At 32.6% G+C, this 19,064-nt stretch overlaps 1 protein-coding gene across 3 annotated transcripts in view; it reads left to right on the forward strand.

The window, feature by feature from the left end:
* Nucleotides 1-14,404, forward strand: part of LOC145313926 (uncharacterized) — a 227,395-nt gene extending 212,991 nt beyond the window's left edge. Inside the window, exons 6-14 of one of the 3 annotated variants that reach the window (XM_080153580.1) lie at nt 2,521-2,657; nt 3,003-3,093; nt 4,662-4,798; nt 5,290-6,050; nt 6,506-6,619; nt 8,180-8,274; nt 8,546-8,661; nt 9,172-11,513; nt 12,904-14,404. In XM_080153580.1, the coding sequence (XP_080009706.1) occupies nt 2,521-2,657; nt 3,003-3,093; nt 4,662-4,798; nt 5,290-6,050; nt 6,506-6,619; nt 8,180-8,274; nt 8,546-8,661; nt 9,172-11,513; nt 12,904-13,112 (4,002 nt within the window). In that variant the 3' untranslated portion in view covers nt 13,113-14,404. Of the gene's footprint in view, nt 1-2,520; nt 2,658-3,002; nt 3,094-4,661; nt 4,799-5,289; nt 6,051-6,505; nt 6,620-8,179; nt 8,275-8,545; nt 8,662-9,171; nt 11,514-12,874 lie in introns of all 3 variants that reach the window. The other 2 variants (XM_080153581.1, XM_080153583.1) reach the window with 2 other exon arrangements.
* Nucleotides 14,405-19,064: the final 4,660 nt, after the last annotated feature.

The raw sequence follows: 19,064 nt of genomic DNA on the forward strand, positions 1-19,064 counted from the left end.
CATTAAGAATAACTACAAAAAATATAATGTTAGATTCTGATAAAATGGCAAATAATAGTTTTTGTTATAGATAAAAAGATTTTGCATATTAAGAGAAACTATTTTCCCTTTCTAATTTAATTAAGGTTTAATGTTTTTCAGTAACTTATAATAAAATTTCTTGTCATTATTTAATCATCAATAAAGCAAGCAAACATTTCAAAAGTTTGGTTTCTAAAAAAGTACTTCTCCAAAACTCAACTGCATGTCTATTTTTAAAGAGGAAGATTTAAAACTTGTTTGGTATCTAAAACTATCTGGGAGGGAGGGGACAATGATAGTTTAATTAATCTACAACCCTATTTTTCTTTCCAACAATTTTCCAATGAAAAAAAGAATAATTTATTGTCCATTGTCTTCTCCCTGAATACTAACACATACATAGTGATAAAAATAACAAAATTAATAGTAAAAATGTTAACAATATAATTGCAAAAAAGCATCCATAGTTAAAATTAACATAAACATAAATTTTTATCATCTATGTTTTACATTATGTTATTCATCTGTATTTATTTAGTTAATTATAATACTTCATTTATATTAGGTTATGTAGAGTAAAATAACTAAACAACACTCAGACAAAAAAATCTTCGTAATTTGAATAGAAAATCTACCAAAAAAGAATTTTTAAGCAGGGAGTAAGGGAGGGGACAATGGATCGAATATTCAATCTTTAGGAGTCTCAGACTTTGGGGACTGGCTTAAAGGGAATGTGCAAGAATTTAGCAGTTTCTGACTGAGTTTGGGGACTTGCGCAAGAAATGCAGTTACTCGCTATGTTAGTTTTGAATATATATAGTTTTGCAGACAGAGAGTAGTTCAAATAAATAAATACACGGCCCCCCTCATACTATATTTTACTCCCTTCATCCCCACCTCCTTTTTAAAAGTAGACGAGAAAGGGAAATGGAGAAGGGAGGTGGGGGAAATAAACAGGATAAAAAGGGGCAGGAAGGCGTGCGGGTCATATACTTGCCCATCCAGCTACACGCCTGCCTGCCCCTTTTTTCCGTGTTCACATCACTTGCCCCCAAATCTCTTTTCTCTTTCCCTGTCATCTGAAGAGATCCAGGGAGATATTTCTAGTAATTAATTACAGAATGGTTATGTCAGTCTGTAATACTGGTAATCTTATTTTCAAATGATTGCTTTTTTTCTTGGAACTTTTTTCTTAGTTTATGGTTTTCTAGATTTAATCAACAATCACTTTACAATTTCCACCATATTTTCGGGATTATTCTGGTTTTCATGGCCTTTCTTCAAAAACTCTTAAATTGAATTAATTGCCCATTGTCCCCTCCCTTACTCCCTGATTTTTAAGAGTATCTAAAAGTGTTTTAAAACTTCCTGTATGCAAGAAATCTGGCCAAAAAATCTTCCAAGCCATAAACAGGCCTTAAAAATTAACTTCTTGACCCCCCCTTGAAAGTTGACCCCTAAATATGATCCCACCTCCCCCCCCCCCATTGTAACATAGAACTCATTCATACTTGTCGTTTTAATGACCCCCCCTTTTTTATTGCTAGTGCATATACAATATACATATTCTATGCAAATTTTCATTTACCAAAAACTAAATAGATTAAAAACAAGTAAAATTTATTTATTAGTCCCTTGATGAAAATTCCCCTTTTCTCTTTTGTTTATTTTATAGCGAAAGTATTATGAAAAAAATTTTGGATCATGTAAAGAAAACGAAGTATTGGGTTTCGTAGTATTTTCGCAATAACTTTTGATAGGTTAGAAATAGGAGAAAAGCTACTGTGAAATTACGACGAAAACCGCTACTTCGTTTCTTTCTATGGTCCAAAATTTATACTATAGCTTATATTAGTTTCTGCAAAAGCCAATATTAGTTTTACAAACACTTAAAAAGACAACAAGCCATATTTCTAGGCTACTTTTTGCCTTACCCAGGGGTCATTTGGTCAATGCTTAACAATTGTTTGGCTTGAACATTAGTGTCCAAAAATTTTGCTTTCTTAGGATGAGTTTGAAAAATTTCCAATATGGCTTCGAAACCGATTATTATCCGCTAGTTTAGAACTGGTTCTCAGCCAGATTGAAAATTTATGTACAACATCGTGTTATAACAATTTTCCTGGAATTTTAAAATTAAGATTATGAAATTAACACCAGTTTTGTTAACCTAGGACTTCTATCCCTCGTTTCAATCTTATAATGTTTCATTTTAATATCCACGGAAAGCTGCCTCTAATACAATGCTTTAAATGACTATTATTGCACGAATTTTTGAGTAATTTTTGTCTAAAATTTTTGTTTTTAATTCTATAGGTCTGAGTGTTTAGTTAATAAGAATAGTAAATATTATTTATTTAGTGTATTTAGCTTCAATACTTTTAATACAAAAAAAGTATGATTGTCGTAATTAATAATAATAATAATAATGTAGACTTATTATCTGGGTTTAGATGGTAGTAGATAACTGCTAACACAATATTCTTATTTTTTTAACAGCTGGCTCCGTTACAGTTCTTCTCCAACGACTTCGGGATTAAGGCGGCGGCGGATGGCGGATCCACTGGTAGCGGCGGCTCCCAGGACTTTGACAGCCCTTTGGCAGAGGATGAAGATGTTAGAGTTAGGTCGAAGAGGTAATAATCACAATATCTATTACACTAGCTGCTACGCTCCTAGAGGCCTCTAGGGACAATTGAAGTGGAAGGGGAGGAGAAGATGCTCCCCCTACTTTCAAATTAGTTTTTATAAAGAAAAAGTAAACACAATTGTTGTTGTGGGGAGGGGGGGGGGGGCATTTTTTAATAGGGGTGATTTCTCTTGGGAGGGTTGTGTTATTATCCCCCAAAGGATAAAAAATAACACTTCTAACTGTGTTTGATTTAGTAGTTACAAAGTAAACTTTGAAAATTATTTAAATAAACTTTCAATGATGCTTTGACATCTTTGCTATGACTGTGTTTTATTTCTAATTGTTACAGTACTCGCCATGGATTCCGTAACACTGGTCGCGGACAACTGGATGTCAAGAAGAAGAACATTGATCCTTTTGCCAGCAGTGATTTGAGACAGGTAAATAGGACATACATACATACATATATGGCTTAATCATAAAGAAGTTGCACTCCAAAAAATGATTAAACTGAAGGAGGGAGAGGACATTGAGAGATTTATTACACTTGTCACCAAAGTTTTATAATAACGTTTTCTTATTCGCTTGACAACTTTGAGGACTTTTATTGAGTTCAGGTTAGTTTATTAAGGTTAGTGTCAAAACGTTTTAACCACTAATTATAATCTATAGAAGGTATAATTTTGTGTGGCATATTTTTAATTTTTGTTGATATAATAACAGCAAAAATGTTTAACATGTTATTAAGCCGGATATAGCAATAATACCAAAATGCAATTTCGATGTTTTATGAGTTTTTTCTTCAATTGCAAATAAATCTTTCTATCTTTTCATCAATCTCTCTGTATGTAAGTCTTATAATTTTTCACCCTCAGCTCTCTCTATCTCTCTTTCTATTTCTCTATATTTCCGCAGGGATCTAAAGGGATGCGACAAAGTAGATAAACAAATGTACATCCCTAATGATAAAACACAATATTACCCCTTCTGTAGACAAAGTTAGTGGATAAAACGTTTGGACACTAAATTAAAGAACCAACCAATCAAAATTCAATAAAAATCCCTAAAGTTGTTAAGCCAACAAATAAGAATGGTAAATTTTAAACTTTAGGGGATAGCGTAATAAAAAGCTGAATGTCCCATCCCTCCCTGATATTTCCGTCTCTCTCTCCCATCCTTTTTTCAATTGCAGATATAAAGATTGAATTTCAACGATGGGCAAATAAATGTTTTTATGTTGTTTTTACATTTGAATGCTACAAGCATATTTTCAATACAAGTTTCTTCATAGCTTCAATAAAAATTCTTAGAACATAACACATTAATCTTTTTATAAAAACAAGGAACATTATGTACAAAGGAATGAAATTTTTTAACAAATAATTTAGTAATTTTGCTTTGACATAAGGCTATCTTATAAATTGGACATGTCTATAATTCCGTATATAGTAATAAGAACGTCCAAGGGGGGTGGTAATTAGGTGATTACACGCTTCCGCCTCCCCAAAATTTTAAATTTTTAATTCCCCCCCCTCCCCCCAAAGAAAAAAAGCTTGGACGTCCTTGCCTATATGATATAAAGATTACACCCCCAAATAAAGTTAAGTTTTTTTTACACTCCCAATTAAAAAAGCTTTGACGTCATTGTATAGTAATTTAGTAAAAGTGAAATTACTATTTTGTTTTACTAATAAAAATTGAAGAAAACCATAATGCTTGAATTAAAAAGTATAATCAAACCACAATATCCTATTATATAAAGTAATAAGGTTTTTTATCTGTAGCTTAAGATATTGATAAATGTTGAACCAAATGACATCTCCATTTTAGGGCAGCTCCACATAGGTCACATAGGATGGCTTTAGGATATTCTATTTTGAATTCAAGTTTTGGTATAGTTTTATGTTTTTTTTCTAAAAAATTTACCCTTTGGATTTGGAGCCTCTAGATATAAGGGGCGCATCTACTAGTTTACCAATACATTATCAATTAATAATATTTTTATCAGGACGAACCATTTGACGGCACCCCCATCCCCCTTGGGTTCACCACCACCATCCGTCCCCCTGGAGGCGGGCAGGCTATTGAGTCCAGTCATAGGTTCCTGTCTGGCCGCAATCTGGTGGTTCCTGCATCTTCCTCCCTACAGGAAACTAACATATTATTTTTTTAAACATTGGAAATTATATTGCATCTAAAAATATTGCCGTGTTGCTCTGTATAAGTGCCCATTGAAAAGGGTAAATTTAAAAACTTTTGGCCAAAGTATCCCAAATAATGCTATATTAAAATAGTCCATTATGACGTGATTCATGGTTTTTCGGGCAAAAGTTTTAAAATCTATCCCCTTTCGTATAGGCATTATAAAGATCTTCTTTTGGTTTTTTTTATTTGGCCAAAGATTTATTCAAATGTTAGATCAATGTTTTTTTAGATAGATGTGATAAATTCAAGGCTTAATATTTTTCATAGCATTTTCATTTTTGTTTTGTAGCAATTTCATCAGAATATGTTAAAAAATATATTGATGATGTAATAATTTTACTCGAGTAGTATAAAGAGTACTTTTTATTTCCAAACATTTTAAGATCTTTATTATTAACTATTCAAAAAATTAATAAATATGATTATTGACAACAGGATGAAGATTCTGAAGACTATAACGATTATGAAGACATTACTCCAACACCCGCCCCCGTGCCAGCCACCGCCGCTCCCGCCAAATTTGAAAAGTCCCGTTTCGCCATCGACGGCCGCAAGCCCAAGGTCAAGTCAAACCTGAAAGCCAAGCTGAGAAACAAGAAATTCGGCGGAAACTTTAACAACTTTAACAATGACAATGTTAACGATAACAACGGTAGGAATTTCAACGTCGGCGGCTTTAGGAATCAATTTAAACAGCGTGGCAGGAGTAGCTTTACCAACTTTGGCCGCCCCACTACCACAACCACCGAGGAGCCATTTTACGGACCGGACGTGAAGCCTGACGGCCGCGAGCCCCGCGTAAAATCCGACCTCCGCGCTGAGATCCCTCGTGCCGCCCCGCAACCCGAGACTACCACCGAGCTTCCCGAGATAGAAGTTGAGGAAGAGGAACCCTCTTTCCTGGAAAGCTTTTTTGCCTCCCCCTCCTCCCCGAAACCGTTTATTTTCCGCGGCACCCCTGAACCCTCCGCCAACCGGTTTGACCGTTTCAACCTTCAGAAGCAGAATGACTTTGGCAACAGTGAACCCGACCTTTTTGGCTCCGCCACCACAGTGAAGAGTTTCTTTGTGCCTACCCCCAAGCCTTCATTCGCCGGGATTAGTCAGACCCCCGAGATCTTGACCCTGGGATTGAAGAGTTCTGATGAAGTGACTGAATCTGTTGGCCCTGCGGACCACCAACTTTTTGACCAGGGATGGACACTCAAGTTTTTATTACTTTTTGAAAACTTGCCATTTAAAAAGCTTAAAAGGGGAAGGAGGTGGGAGTGTTGTACATTTATCCTCCAAAACTAAAACAAAATCTAGACCAGTATCCCTGAAAATTGCGCATTTATTTGCATTCATACATAATTAAAGACTGACAAACTTCCTGTTACTTTATAATTTAGAATTATGGTATGTGACATTTTTTATTTACTTTTAATAAAAATAGCTTTTCTTCGAAATTTATTTATATTTAAAATTTTCATACAGTTATTGAATAATTGAATTGTAATAAGACTACAAGAATAAGTTTCTTATTTATTCAATATTGCCTTTATAAAACAATTAGATATATTTTATTTTATTGTAAAAATCACAAAACCTCGACGTTAATCTCATAATAAACTCTCATTAAAAACATAATTATTAATTGTCCATGGAAGGAGGCTATTAATGAGGAGATCAACAATGATGATAATGAAGAACAAGTTAGTGAAGAAAAGAAAGATGAAATTGAAGTGAAACCTTTTGTCCATATTCAAAATAAGTTCAGAGGTATTTTTTTTGTTTATTTTTATAAATAAAAATCACACAACCTGCCCGATAAGAATAGTATGATATACTGGTGCTTTTCCTTAATCTTCCCGTCGAGCATTGAACCCATCCCCTCTTATTTTTATGAAATTACTAGAGGGGGGGGGGGTGTTTTTTCTCTATGCACTTATGCTCTAACCTGACTTAAGTTATAAACAACAAAAACGAAAAACACCCCTTCCCTTACTTTCTATTTTTTTCTTCAAAAATAAGGGGGTGTGGTGTTCTGTCCTGAACATGGCTCTTTGAGAGAAAGCACTGATTTTCATAGTTCATTTTCTTAGAATAGTACTTTTATTTATAAAGAAGGTGTATCAACTATTTTTTTTATAGCTAGCCGGTTCTTTTAGTAAATAGTAGATGTAAAATTTTTCATAGAATTCAGATATGCAATCGGTTTTTTTTGTAGACCTCTTATTTTTTAAGTAATTTAAGTTTAAAAAAAAAAAAAATTAAGTCGATTTTAAGGTACTAAAATGCAACAAAAAAAAGAAAGAAAATGGTCATTATGAACAAAAATAGTAAGATCTTTAATTTGACACCTTACTTTTTCAATTCTGTCAGGTAATTATTGAAAAAATCGATTTTTTTAAACCCACGAGAATAAAAACTTTGAACTTAATTTTATTATTTCACAAATAAAAAAATATGGGTTCATATATACCATTAGAATCAGAAAAATATTACGAATCCATTGTAAGCAAAATTGAAAAAAAAAGTTTACAATATAGTATATAAACTACAATAAAAGGAATTATATGAAAATATCATATTATGTTGTACAGGCAACGTCTTAATTCTTCAATTGAGTATAAAAATGGGAAGGGGGTAAAGAGGGGGTAAAGAGGGGGTAAAAAAGGGAAAACAATAGTGTTGTCTGAACAAAAAAAATAATTGGCCATTTCTGTAATTTTTTAATTTTTTAATTTTTTTCAATTTTGCTTACAATGGATTCGTAATATTTTTCTGATTCTAATGGTATATATGAACCCATGTTTTTTATGTCTGTTTGAGAAAATATTTAGGTCTAAAGTTTTTATTATACCGAGGTTAAAAAAATAGATTTTTTCAATAATTACTCAACAGAATTTTAAAAGTAAGGTGTCAAATTAAAGATCTTACTATTTTTGTTCTTACTGACCATTTTCTTCTTTTATTTTGTTGCGTTTTAGTACCTTAAAACCGACTTAATTATTTTTTTAAAAAACTTAAATTACTTAAAAAATAAGAGGTCTACAAAAAAACCGATTGCATATTTGAATTCTATGAAAAATTTTACATCTACTACTTACTAAAAGAACCGGCTAGCTATAAAAAAAAAAGTTGATACAACTTCTTTAAACTTTATGAGTTTTTCTACAAAATCCTTGACTACCTGAAAATGAAAGTTGCCATGGATAAATGACATTTTATTGTCACAAAATTGTGTTAACTTTTTATCATTATATTAATGAGTTGACTGCGCTGCGTGTGTGTAATCTTTTTTTATTTAACATTAAGATATTTATACATTTTCTTCAGGCCGTGGACGCGGTGGTGTAAGAAGACGACCTACATTCACATCAACAACTGAACTACCCAGCCATATTCTTATACCTTTTGACGGAATAAATGAGGTAATTTCATTTTAACCCAATTAACATGAAATAAAATTAATTACTTAAGATAAAAGAGACAAATTTGGGTGTAGAGCTAACATGGACATAATTTATTGATCAGTTTGTTCATCCACTAGGAAGAAAAGGGATGTGGTAAAGGGTTGCATGGAGGGGGGAGGGGGTATTTTAGCCAGCTAATTTATTTAAATACATGATAATCTGGTGTAAGATCAAGGGAATAATAAATCCATTGATATAGAAAATGACATTACAATTAATTTCCTTTTAGATTGAATCATCTGATGATGTATCTGGTGAGCTTCCCGAGAATGAAATTGATGACCAGGAATCAGAAAATGAACTGGAAGACAACTCTGCGAATAACAGATGCCAGGATCCATTCAGGTAGGATCCTGGAATATTGGGATTAACAATATGTATTAAATAATTCTCAACTATACTTTTATGAGTGGATTATGCTTTGAATAGTTTTTGGCAGGATATGGATGTTGTTTTATTTCTAATCGGATAAAAGTTTAGTTTTCTTGTCCCTTCTTTGCTTCTAAACAGCATTTGCAATTGTAATTTTTTTCTAGTATCACTTTGAAACTGATTAATATTGACAGGATTAGAACCGTTTCTCAGTCATATTAAAAAATCATGTTTTGTATTATAGACAATTTTCTACAGAACAAAACTGATTTAAACTTATTTTTTTTTAATTTTGATATCCAAAGAAAGCTGTCTAAAATACTATGCAATAAATAACTATTCTCATCTTCTTGGTCAATTACACTATTATACTATAATTGTTATTTTGACCAAACGAAAGTACAGTATTTTCTTCAAGTTAAATGCTATTAAACAGTTTTGCCTACATTATGTCCATAATTAAAATTTATCATATTTTTTCAGTTGTGCCAAGCCAAGAAGCAAGTTTGGTTTTGTCTCTGGAAATAGACGTCCTCGTGTCAAGTCTAACATCCGCGCTATTAAACGCAACTACTGGTCACAAAATAGGGGTGGCAACGACAGTAATGATGACGGCAAACCCAACGGCATCCGCACCCGCAAATTCCGCCGCGGCCGCAAGCAGAGAGTTCAGAATGGACCCCAACAAAATGGATTGGCTTCTAATGATGACTCTGAAAGAAGGAAGAAGTTCCGTCAACGTAAGCCTGTAGCTTTCACTGCTTTTAACAACGACTTTGATGTTGATACTACCAACACTGATGATTTCCTGCCCACTGTTCATACCACAGCTGCTTTCAATAATGACTATGAAGAGACAACCACCCAGGCCCCAGTGACTGACAAGGAATCAGAAGAAGCTGAAATATTTGAGGAGTTATTTGAGTCCAACAATGATTTGATTGTTGCAAGTTCAACTGTTTCTTCAGTGGTCTTCAAGGGTACACCAACTCCAGGCCCCTTTGGATTCTTCTCAAGCCCTTCATCTGTCTTTGATTCTGGCAATGGTGTATTCATTGGCAGCCCTAGGCCTCAATTCAACAATATTGGCAATCATATTGATCTTGGACCTAAGAAGTTTTTCAGCGGTAACAGCGTTTTTGTAACCTCAACTGAGTCAAACAAGATTTTCATTGGTAGCCAGGATAGCGAGGAGGATTTTGAAGATAGTAAGCCAGAAATAACTGCTCCTGCCGAAGAAGAAAACAAGCGTCAATTCCCTAGCTTTCCTAGTCGCGGCAAACTTGGAGCTTTGTCATTCCCCTTCAGACCCAAGCCTTTTGGAGCTACAACATCAACCGCCGCAACTTCTACCAGTGAACAGAAACAGGATAACAACAACAGCTTTGAGGTGACACCTTTCACAACTGCCGGACCTAGCCCTACTACCACCACAACATCTACAACTACTCAATTTGAGCCAACATCAGCCACAAGATTCAATCCTTTTGCTAAGAACAGGGGACGCTTTAACAATTTCTTTAACAGAAACCGTCAGCCAGAACAGCCCAGCTCTAGTGTAGAACCAGTCACTGATGATAACACCAATAATGTCAACAGTAATGAGGAACCTGAAGCTTTTACCACTGAAGAAGCCAACAGTCCAACTACTTTGTCTTCCCAGGCTCCTACTGAGTCTACTACAACAAATAACAACAGAAGATTTCCATTTAACATCAGACAAAATCTGTTGAACTTCAAGCCATTCAACACCAATACCAGAAGCAGAGCTAGGACTGAGCTTGTCAAGGAAACATCTGCCAAGACTGTTGAACCCCAGGAAGAACAGACACCTGAAATCATTACTGAAACTCCAATTGCCTCAGTTTCTGGCCTACTTGAGGAAGGATCCTTTGAGGATGTGGAGGAAGCAAATGAGATTGATGAAAGTTTTGAGGATGAAAGCGAAAATGACAATGCCCCCAACAGATTCAGAATTAATCGTCCTGGTATTGGTAAGAAGCCAGCTGGATTTAAAAGATTTGGTGGTGTGAAGAAGGCTAGACAACCTCCCCCTAATGCCAACATCCGTGTTGAGTTTGCCAAGGCTAACATTGAGGAAAGTGAAGAAGAAGATGATTCAGTTCCAAGAAAGTTCTTTGTCAGACCTGATGGACGCAAACCCCGTGTCAAGTCAAACATCCGTGCAAGATTGGCTCACAGCGGTAAGATTTCCTTCCAGGAGTCTGGTGAAGTAACCGGCCCATCCGCCCCTACAGGATTCGGTCAGACTGAATTCAACGAAGAAGAATCACATGACAACAACAGCTTTGAAGAGCAGGACCAGGAATTCAACCTTGAAAAACGCCATATTTCCTCAGCTGAATTCAACTCTTACAATGCCGCCGCAAACAGCAGGGAATATCACACCAGCCAAGAGGAGGACAGTTTCCAACGTCAGCCAACCCACAGTGTACTTTACCCCGCAAACAATAGAATACCCCAACAACAAGAACGACACAGCGCGGAGCAGCCAATAATCACATCCGCTGAACAACAACTTTTTGCAAGCCAAGAAAACATCAACAACAATGTACCTGCTCCTTTCATCCTGACCCTAAACCCCCGACCCTCACGCCAGCAAGAGCTGCTTGAACAGATGGTTGTTGAGTCTTCAGTAGAGCAGCAGAACAGCCACAGCAGTAGCAGTAGTGGAGTAAGTCTGCCCTCCAGTGGAGTATCTAGTCCAAGTGGAGCAGTTGCCCCAGCTTTTAGAGTTAGCAATTTGCCGCATCAACAGCAGTTGGCAACATTTCAGGCAGTTGGACCTTCAGTAGCTACAACAGGTATAAATTTAACTACAGGGTGAGTCAGAAAAAACTGAGTTTTTCGATTTTCAGAAACAACCAGAAGGAATACAGAAAAAATAATTATATGTCCTTGTTCTCTGTACAAAAGCACATCAAACTTGTAAAAGGTGTTATTCATTATCTCTAAAAATGCGGCCTCTATGATAGGTGTATGGTGTCAAAAAATGCCTTGAGTGAAAAATGAAAATTAAAATAACTCATCTATTTTGTATAAAAAAAAATCTTAAAATTTCAATATTTATTTAGTAAAAGGTCTAAGAAAAGTACTTTAATGAGTTTTAAAGGTGAAATGCTTTTTGGCTCCTCACAAAAGCATTTTTAGAATACTGCAATTTGTCATTTTTTCATATTTCTTGATTGTGATGAATGTGGTTTAAAAGAATCTTCTATAATAATGTAGCTTATAGTAAAAAGAAAGAAAAACCTTTTTATTTGACAAAAAAATCTCTTAAGATAGAAAAGTTATCAAAATTTGAATTTTAAAAATGAAAATGCCTTTTAGAAACCCTACCCTATTTAAATGAAGTTATTATGATGGATTATAACACACAAGTATAATTTGTCAAAAGAGGGCGGAGATTTTGGAGATTAAATCCAGTCTTGCACCAAATATAGAGGAAATTCAGGGGGAGGGGGTAGGAATTCAGGTAACAAGATGAAATATTTCCGGTCATGGAGCATTAAATCTAAACAATAGATTACAACAAAACGTTTGATTTATAATGTGATAATTTAATTTAAATAAATTGTATTTTTAAGATGTTAAATATTTACAATCTGCTGAATACAAATTTTAATATTCAAAAAATATGTTTGTTTATCTTTTTAGAATGGTAGACATTTTTTATTATTCATAAATCTACCTAAAAAGTACAAAATAATGGCCGAAAAAGTCATCACACACACTTTTTGAAATCTTCATGCTCTAAAAAGCGCCATTGTTTTCAGAGATATTTAAAAACAACTCTTCTAAGTTTAATGTATATTTTTATAGAGAACAAGAACCTATAATTGTTTTTTCCATATTCCTACTGGTTGTATCAGAAAATCGGAAAACTCAGTTTTTTCTGACTCACCCTGTATATTAAACATTTTTGAAATCAAATATAAGCAGCTGTATTGCCAAGTTTTCTAGACTTGTAATACATGTACAGGAATATTGTATTTAAGAAAAAGCTACTTTTTTAATTCACATCTATTTCGATGATCATGACTAGCGGTTAATTTGTTGATTTGCTACATACTGGGAGATAGTGAAGAGTAACTTTATGTTAGTTTGATATAATTATTCATCTTTTAATACCTAAAAAACATTGATTACTATTTTATCTTTGTAGGAGAAACATGAACCAATACTTTTTTTCAGGATTTTCATCCCCTGCCTCTAGTGGTGAAGTACAATCAAGTAAGGGCAATCTTTCAGCTTTCAAAGCCCTGTTGTCACAAACAAAATCAGCCCCGCTGACAGCCGACACCGGCAGCAGTATTTCACTGCCAGCCGCTGCTGTAGGCAATGCACCCGCAGCTTTGGCAGGCTTCCCCTTGCAGCTACTAAATCCACGAGATGTTGTGTAAAATAAAAATCTGGGAAAATTTCTGGATTTTTGTTTTTTATTTTTGGCTTGTGAATGTTTTTTTAAGTGAATGTGTGTATATTTTTTATTATCTTAGTTAAGCTTTTGTATATAAAGTTATTACAAAGCTAAAAAAAACAATCATAAATTAAGTCCTTTCCTTAAACTGTGAAAATTTTATATTTTTTAACAATAATATGGATTTTTAAGAAAATAAAGTCAAATTTTATTATATTAGACTTTAATTTTTCTCAAACCTATATTAATGTTATTTTATGCTATCCTATTTTAAAACAAATTATATTCCTTATTTTATCTTGTACAAATTCAAAGACCTAACAAATAAGAAACATTCTTAAAAGCTATTTTTTTTTAAATAATAGCTTTAATTATCTAATTGATGTTTAATAAAGTACATAGTTTGATAATACTATGTATTAATTGTAAAAAGAATGATTAAATCATTAAAAGTGCTCAAAGGTCTTGAATATTTTACTTGCCATATTTAAATTCTATATTATATGTATTTTATAAAGCGAATTATCTATCTTTCAAATAATTATTATTCCTAACTTAAGTCCTTTTATTGTTTTGTTTAATTTTATAAAATTGTTATAAAAATTATGTATAAAATCATTAAATAGCATTTAAAACTTCAAATATTTAGAGAAAATCTTATGTTTTAACTAAATCAAAATAATATAATATTCTATTAGCTTCAAATTATTAAACAAAAGATTTTATCTCCAAAAGTTTGAAAGAAATGCTAAAATTATGATTTTTTTATTGTTTTTGGTATAATTGCTTTAAATATTTTTTTTTCAACCTACAGGCTTTAATGACTTGCCAAATTTGAATCTTTTTTCTAGTCTTATTATTCTGTTATTTTTTTTACTAAAATACAATGCATTCAACAGCCTAGTCAACTTTAGTTCACCATTTTAAGGTAAAGATTTTTTTTATATAACTATTAATTTTAAAATAATGGCATTAATTTTTATTGAATAATTTGACTTTTTTATTCTGCACACTTCGTTTGGTTGCTAAATTAAACTTTTTTGCTTTTTTAACTACTTTACACTTTTCCTTTCTTTATCTTTCATAATAATTTTTACTCAATCAGTTCTATTTAAATCTTAAATATTTTTGTAAAAATAATTTTAAATATATTCTTATTTCCTAATAGTGAAATCTTGTAATTTAAAAAAAATAAACATATGTATGATATTATTTTTATTTTAATCTATTTTCCTGTTTTTATGATATTCCTAAAATAAATATAATTGTCTCCGATTACTTTTTTACTTAATGTGTACGGGGGGGGGTTCAACCACATGGGGCAGATAGTTTGGATAAGACATCTATTCTATACATTTATTGTTATGTTATGCAGAAACAAAATAAGAGTCATGTGCAATTATTGAGTTGTAATAACTATGCCATTCAATGACATTATTATAATAATAGGCAAATTGAGGGATCGATTTTGTACAGTATTTATTCTGTACATATGAGATTTTCTTGAGTCTTACGAATATTTAAATTTTTTTATTGTTTAAGACCAAAAAAATTTTAAAAGGATATTTTCAAATTTTAAAACATTATTTTAGTGAAAACTTACCCTTGTACTTTTAAAACTTGCGTACAACCTCAGACTACCGGGTATATCTGCAATATGTATCTATCTGTCTATCATTATTCCCTTCCTCATATTATCCTTTTTTTGAGATTTCTGTAAAAAAATCCTTAATATTAATAACAACCAACAAAATTAACTTGATGCAAATTCTATATATCAAGCAATAAAATTATGGACGAATGAGAGAACCTGTTCAAAAACTTACAGTACAATTTACAGTACAAAGTCTTATTATTCTCTGATTCAAATGGATTAAACTCTTAAGAGAACCAGTCTCCTATCCCTACTGGTGTCAACCTTGCAGTCTCATTTATTCAAATTTATTCTTCAATGCAGCAAAAGTTTTCATTAAGTTTTTTAGAAAATTTCTAATTTGTTATGTTAAAATTTTGAGTAGGTTTGATGCAAAATATAAACAATTTTTTGTGAAGAAATACAAGAAATCTACTGCTATAGCCGTTAGCTGGTCTCCTATTTAACTTTCAATGTATTAACTTAATCCGTATGTCTTTCGTTCATTCTTCAAAGACATAAAAATTTATTTTATAATGTTTTTTTTAAGAATTAAGATAGCTTTTTAAAATTATGTCAACAAGACAACTTTATAATAAGACGAGCTAAAACTCAGAACTTAAAGAAAAGTAATCTCGTCATAAATTCTAAACAAAATGTTAATGTTAGTCGCATAATAAGGATGTATTTTAACTAAAAGTTTCTTGGTTAACACGAGACCATTTTTTAGATCTTAAGTAACTACTAGAATACTAGATATACATAGAATACGTGGATATATTGACAGACAAAAATCTATAGTCAATTTGGTTGGTAATATCTATTGGTCAGTGCGTTTGCTCAAAAGGAGGGGAGGGTATGGGGTAAAGGGTGTAGATGTGAAGTATCGTTATTTTAACCAGCTGGGAGTATCACTTTATTTGAGTGACTGAAAATGTGGTGCAACTTATTACATATTGATTAAAATAATTTTGCTAAAATGAATAAACGATTTTCTTTTACCAACATTACTCGATTAGATGACATATTACAATTTGAAACAAACAAATTAGACCAACTTAATCTCGGGAGGGAGATAAATAATCATAATAAATAGTTATCTACAAATTTCATAGTGATTTGACAGCAGAAATGTCAAAATGTATTAGATTAAATATATCTTATTAAAACTTTTAATATATCTAACCATCCATTAGGGAAATTATGTTTAAACAAGTTTAACAACAAATCTAAATAGAATTTGATTTACAGCCATCGTTAGCTACTCAAACAAAACATTTAGCTAAAATTTTGAATTTGGGAAAAATTTATTACATTGTTACAGTATAGTTGTAGGGTAGCTATGAATGCAATATTAATGTGGATTTGATGTCCATAGAATCTCGAAACCACTCTATAACTCAATTATGTCATTGAATTGTTCAAAGTTTGATAGAGTTATCTATAGTTCTCATTTATTATGGGATATGACGTTGGACAATAAATTGATGTACACTCAAAATTATAACAGAAGATAATTCAATGTTCCCTACCTCCCTGCATTTATAGAACCTAGTTAGAAAATATAAGTTTTTGGCTTCAAACAAAATTAATTTGTGTTTTTTGAGCCATGACTTTAAGGGAATTAAGCTTCTTACCTTCCCACTACCCTTCCACTAAAATCTACAATCTTACCAATCTAAAGCTTCCTTGTAAACTATGGACACACTTTTATAACCATCTAGCTGAAGATCATACTAAAAAATCACGTGTAGCATCGTATTAGTATTACAGACAATTTTCCACGAATATTAAAATAAAAAATTCGGCACCTCGAGGCTAACAAAACTGGTTTTAATCTTATAATTTTTCATTTTTTATCCGAGGAAAGCTATCGGTAAATAACTATTAACCACTTTGTGCCTAATCCAAACAAGTACCTAACTGTAATTGTGTAAACGTCGTTCTCTATCATGTCATCATGTGAAAAAGAGGGGCAACGCCTTATTTTTTTTGCCAGCCGCAATTAGCGGATTTTTGCGAATAATGGTTAACTGTGCAAATTTCGAGATAAACACATTATAATGACTATTAAAGGACCTTAGAAAAACCCAAAAGCCAACGTCATAAATAAAAAGTCTTAGGATTGTCAAATAGCGGTTTTAGATAGTGCTAGTGGTTTTGCCCTTAGCCTAGAGGTGGTTGATTCGTTACTCAATATTTAAAAAAAGAAAATATGTGTTTTTTTTGGGGGGGAGGAGAAGAAATGACTATAATATATTTCGAATCTAAAGAATAGAGAGTAGAAATTTATAATTTATAGAGATAATTCCATAGATCTGGTACAACAAACTTCTATGCTTTATTTAAGCTACTAATTCTTACAGTTGACAGGTTCACAATAAAAAGGATACAATTTACAGTGCTTAAAAGCTACACCAAGCTTAAGGAAACCAGCAGTCTTCCTTTAGGAAATATTTAGTTTCTTTTTTTGGAGGGGGGGAGGGGGGGGGGAAGGGATGGTGGCTGTTAATTTTTCTTTAGTGGAGAACACTTAGTTTTACTTATAATATTTTATTCCTACCTTTTAATAGCATTATTACTCCTCGAAATAGTACCTGAAGCTTATGTGATTCTTATGTTCTTATAATCCTTCTGTGCTTATGATGCCGGAGGTTGCCCCCCCCCCCTCCCAATTTTGTTTCCTGTTTTTAGAAAATCTACAATAAAATAAATGGGTTTCAACTCCCCCTATCTCAAGTGCCACCTAGAGGCCTCGAGGGGCTTAGCCGCTAGTATATTTTAAAGGTCTAATTCTATAAAATGTTTCACCGCCTTGGATGGTTAGAAAACACCTAAAAGAAACTATAAAAATAAGGACACAAAAAAACTGAAGTAAATAGAGCACAAAGTATAGATTATTAAAAGCTCCAAAAATGGACATTAAGAAATTATGACCTTCTAAGTAAACACTTTGAAAGGGACAGTCATTGCTCATAACTTTGTTATCCTGAAGATTGCCTATGCGGACGGGATACACCACGAGATCTAATTACATGGCACATCTATAAACAAAATCTTGCTTAAGTGCTGTGCATGATTATGGTCACACACCCTTTAGACAACCAACCCTTTGAGTACACGACATTTAACTGGAATTCATTACCTTGTTGGGTTCGACTCTGGTTTATAACCTTTTTTGTAGGGAAATTTCAAAGCATTAAATGCTTCAAATTATCTTTAAAAGATATTTAGTTATTTGACGCAACAATGCATACAAAAAAATTGTCATTATGTTAGCTTATATATTTCATATTTTTTATGTTTTTACTGTACTGTAGTATATTGTTCTTATTTTCAATGAAAACGGTGTTTATACATTAAAACTTTTAGAATAGTTATTTACCGTACCGTATTATAGACAGTTTTCAAGGATATTAAGATGTAAAACTCCAAGATTAAAACCAGTTTTGTTAGACCTGGTTTTGCCCCCCCCCCCCCTACCGGTTATTAATCTTATGAACTTTATTTATTTTAATATTCGTGGAAATTTATCTGTAATACGATGTTACATATGAATTTTCAGAACGGGTTCTTATCCAGCGGATATTAATCGGTTTCGTAGCCATACTGATTTTTTTTCTTTTTATTTGTATTAGGTTGTTCAACTATAAAGAATTTTGTAGTTTCCTTTTAAGCAACAGCATTGAGAAATAATAATAGGGTCAAAGATTTACTTTAAACTAACAATCACGTTTTCCCTTTCAAAATATTTCAATTCTATCCTTTTATGAAAGTAATAAGATGTCTATCTGCCTGTATATTTGTACCACCTGTACTGAATCTATATGGTTCTCCTTTACAGGGTAGCTTTTCATAGGTCCTGGGAAGGTTAATAACTTTTTTGGGGGGGGGGAGGGTACCGCCACCTTTCCAAATTAACCCGAGAAAAAAGTTGCCCCCCCCCCCTTTCTATTTTTTTTATAAAAGATATTAAAGTGTTATATTTCATAGCGGATGTATGTTTGTTCGAACCATAGAATCTTAGAAAAACCTATATAGATATGCAAGTTATACTATAGGAATATGGGAAAAGACTATAGACATGTTTTAAGCTATTTTACAGAGGAAAAAAGTTGGTGAAAAAAACTTTCATAACTAAAAAAGAAATATGAACTTTTCATGATTCCAAACGATTGAAATCACTAAATAATCTGCTCAAAATATTTATACAATAAGTCAACAATAGAATTGCAAAAAAGTGTCAAAACTACTTTTTTTCTTCTTCATATCAAATGGCAAATATAAGGAAATTACCCTTTA

The sequence above is a fragment of the Acartia tonsa genome, chromosome 3 (genome assembly GCF_053477335.1).
Source record: "Acartia tonsa isolate MP-2025a chromosome 3, ASM5347733v1, whole genome shotgun sequence".
Taxonomy (NCBI): Eukaryota; Metazoa; Arthropoda; class Copepoda; order Calanoida; family Acartiidae; genus Acartia; species Acartia tonsa.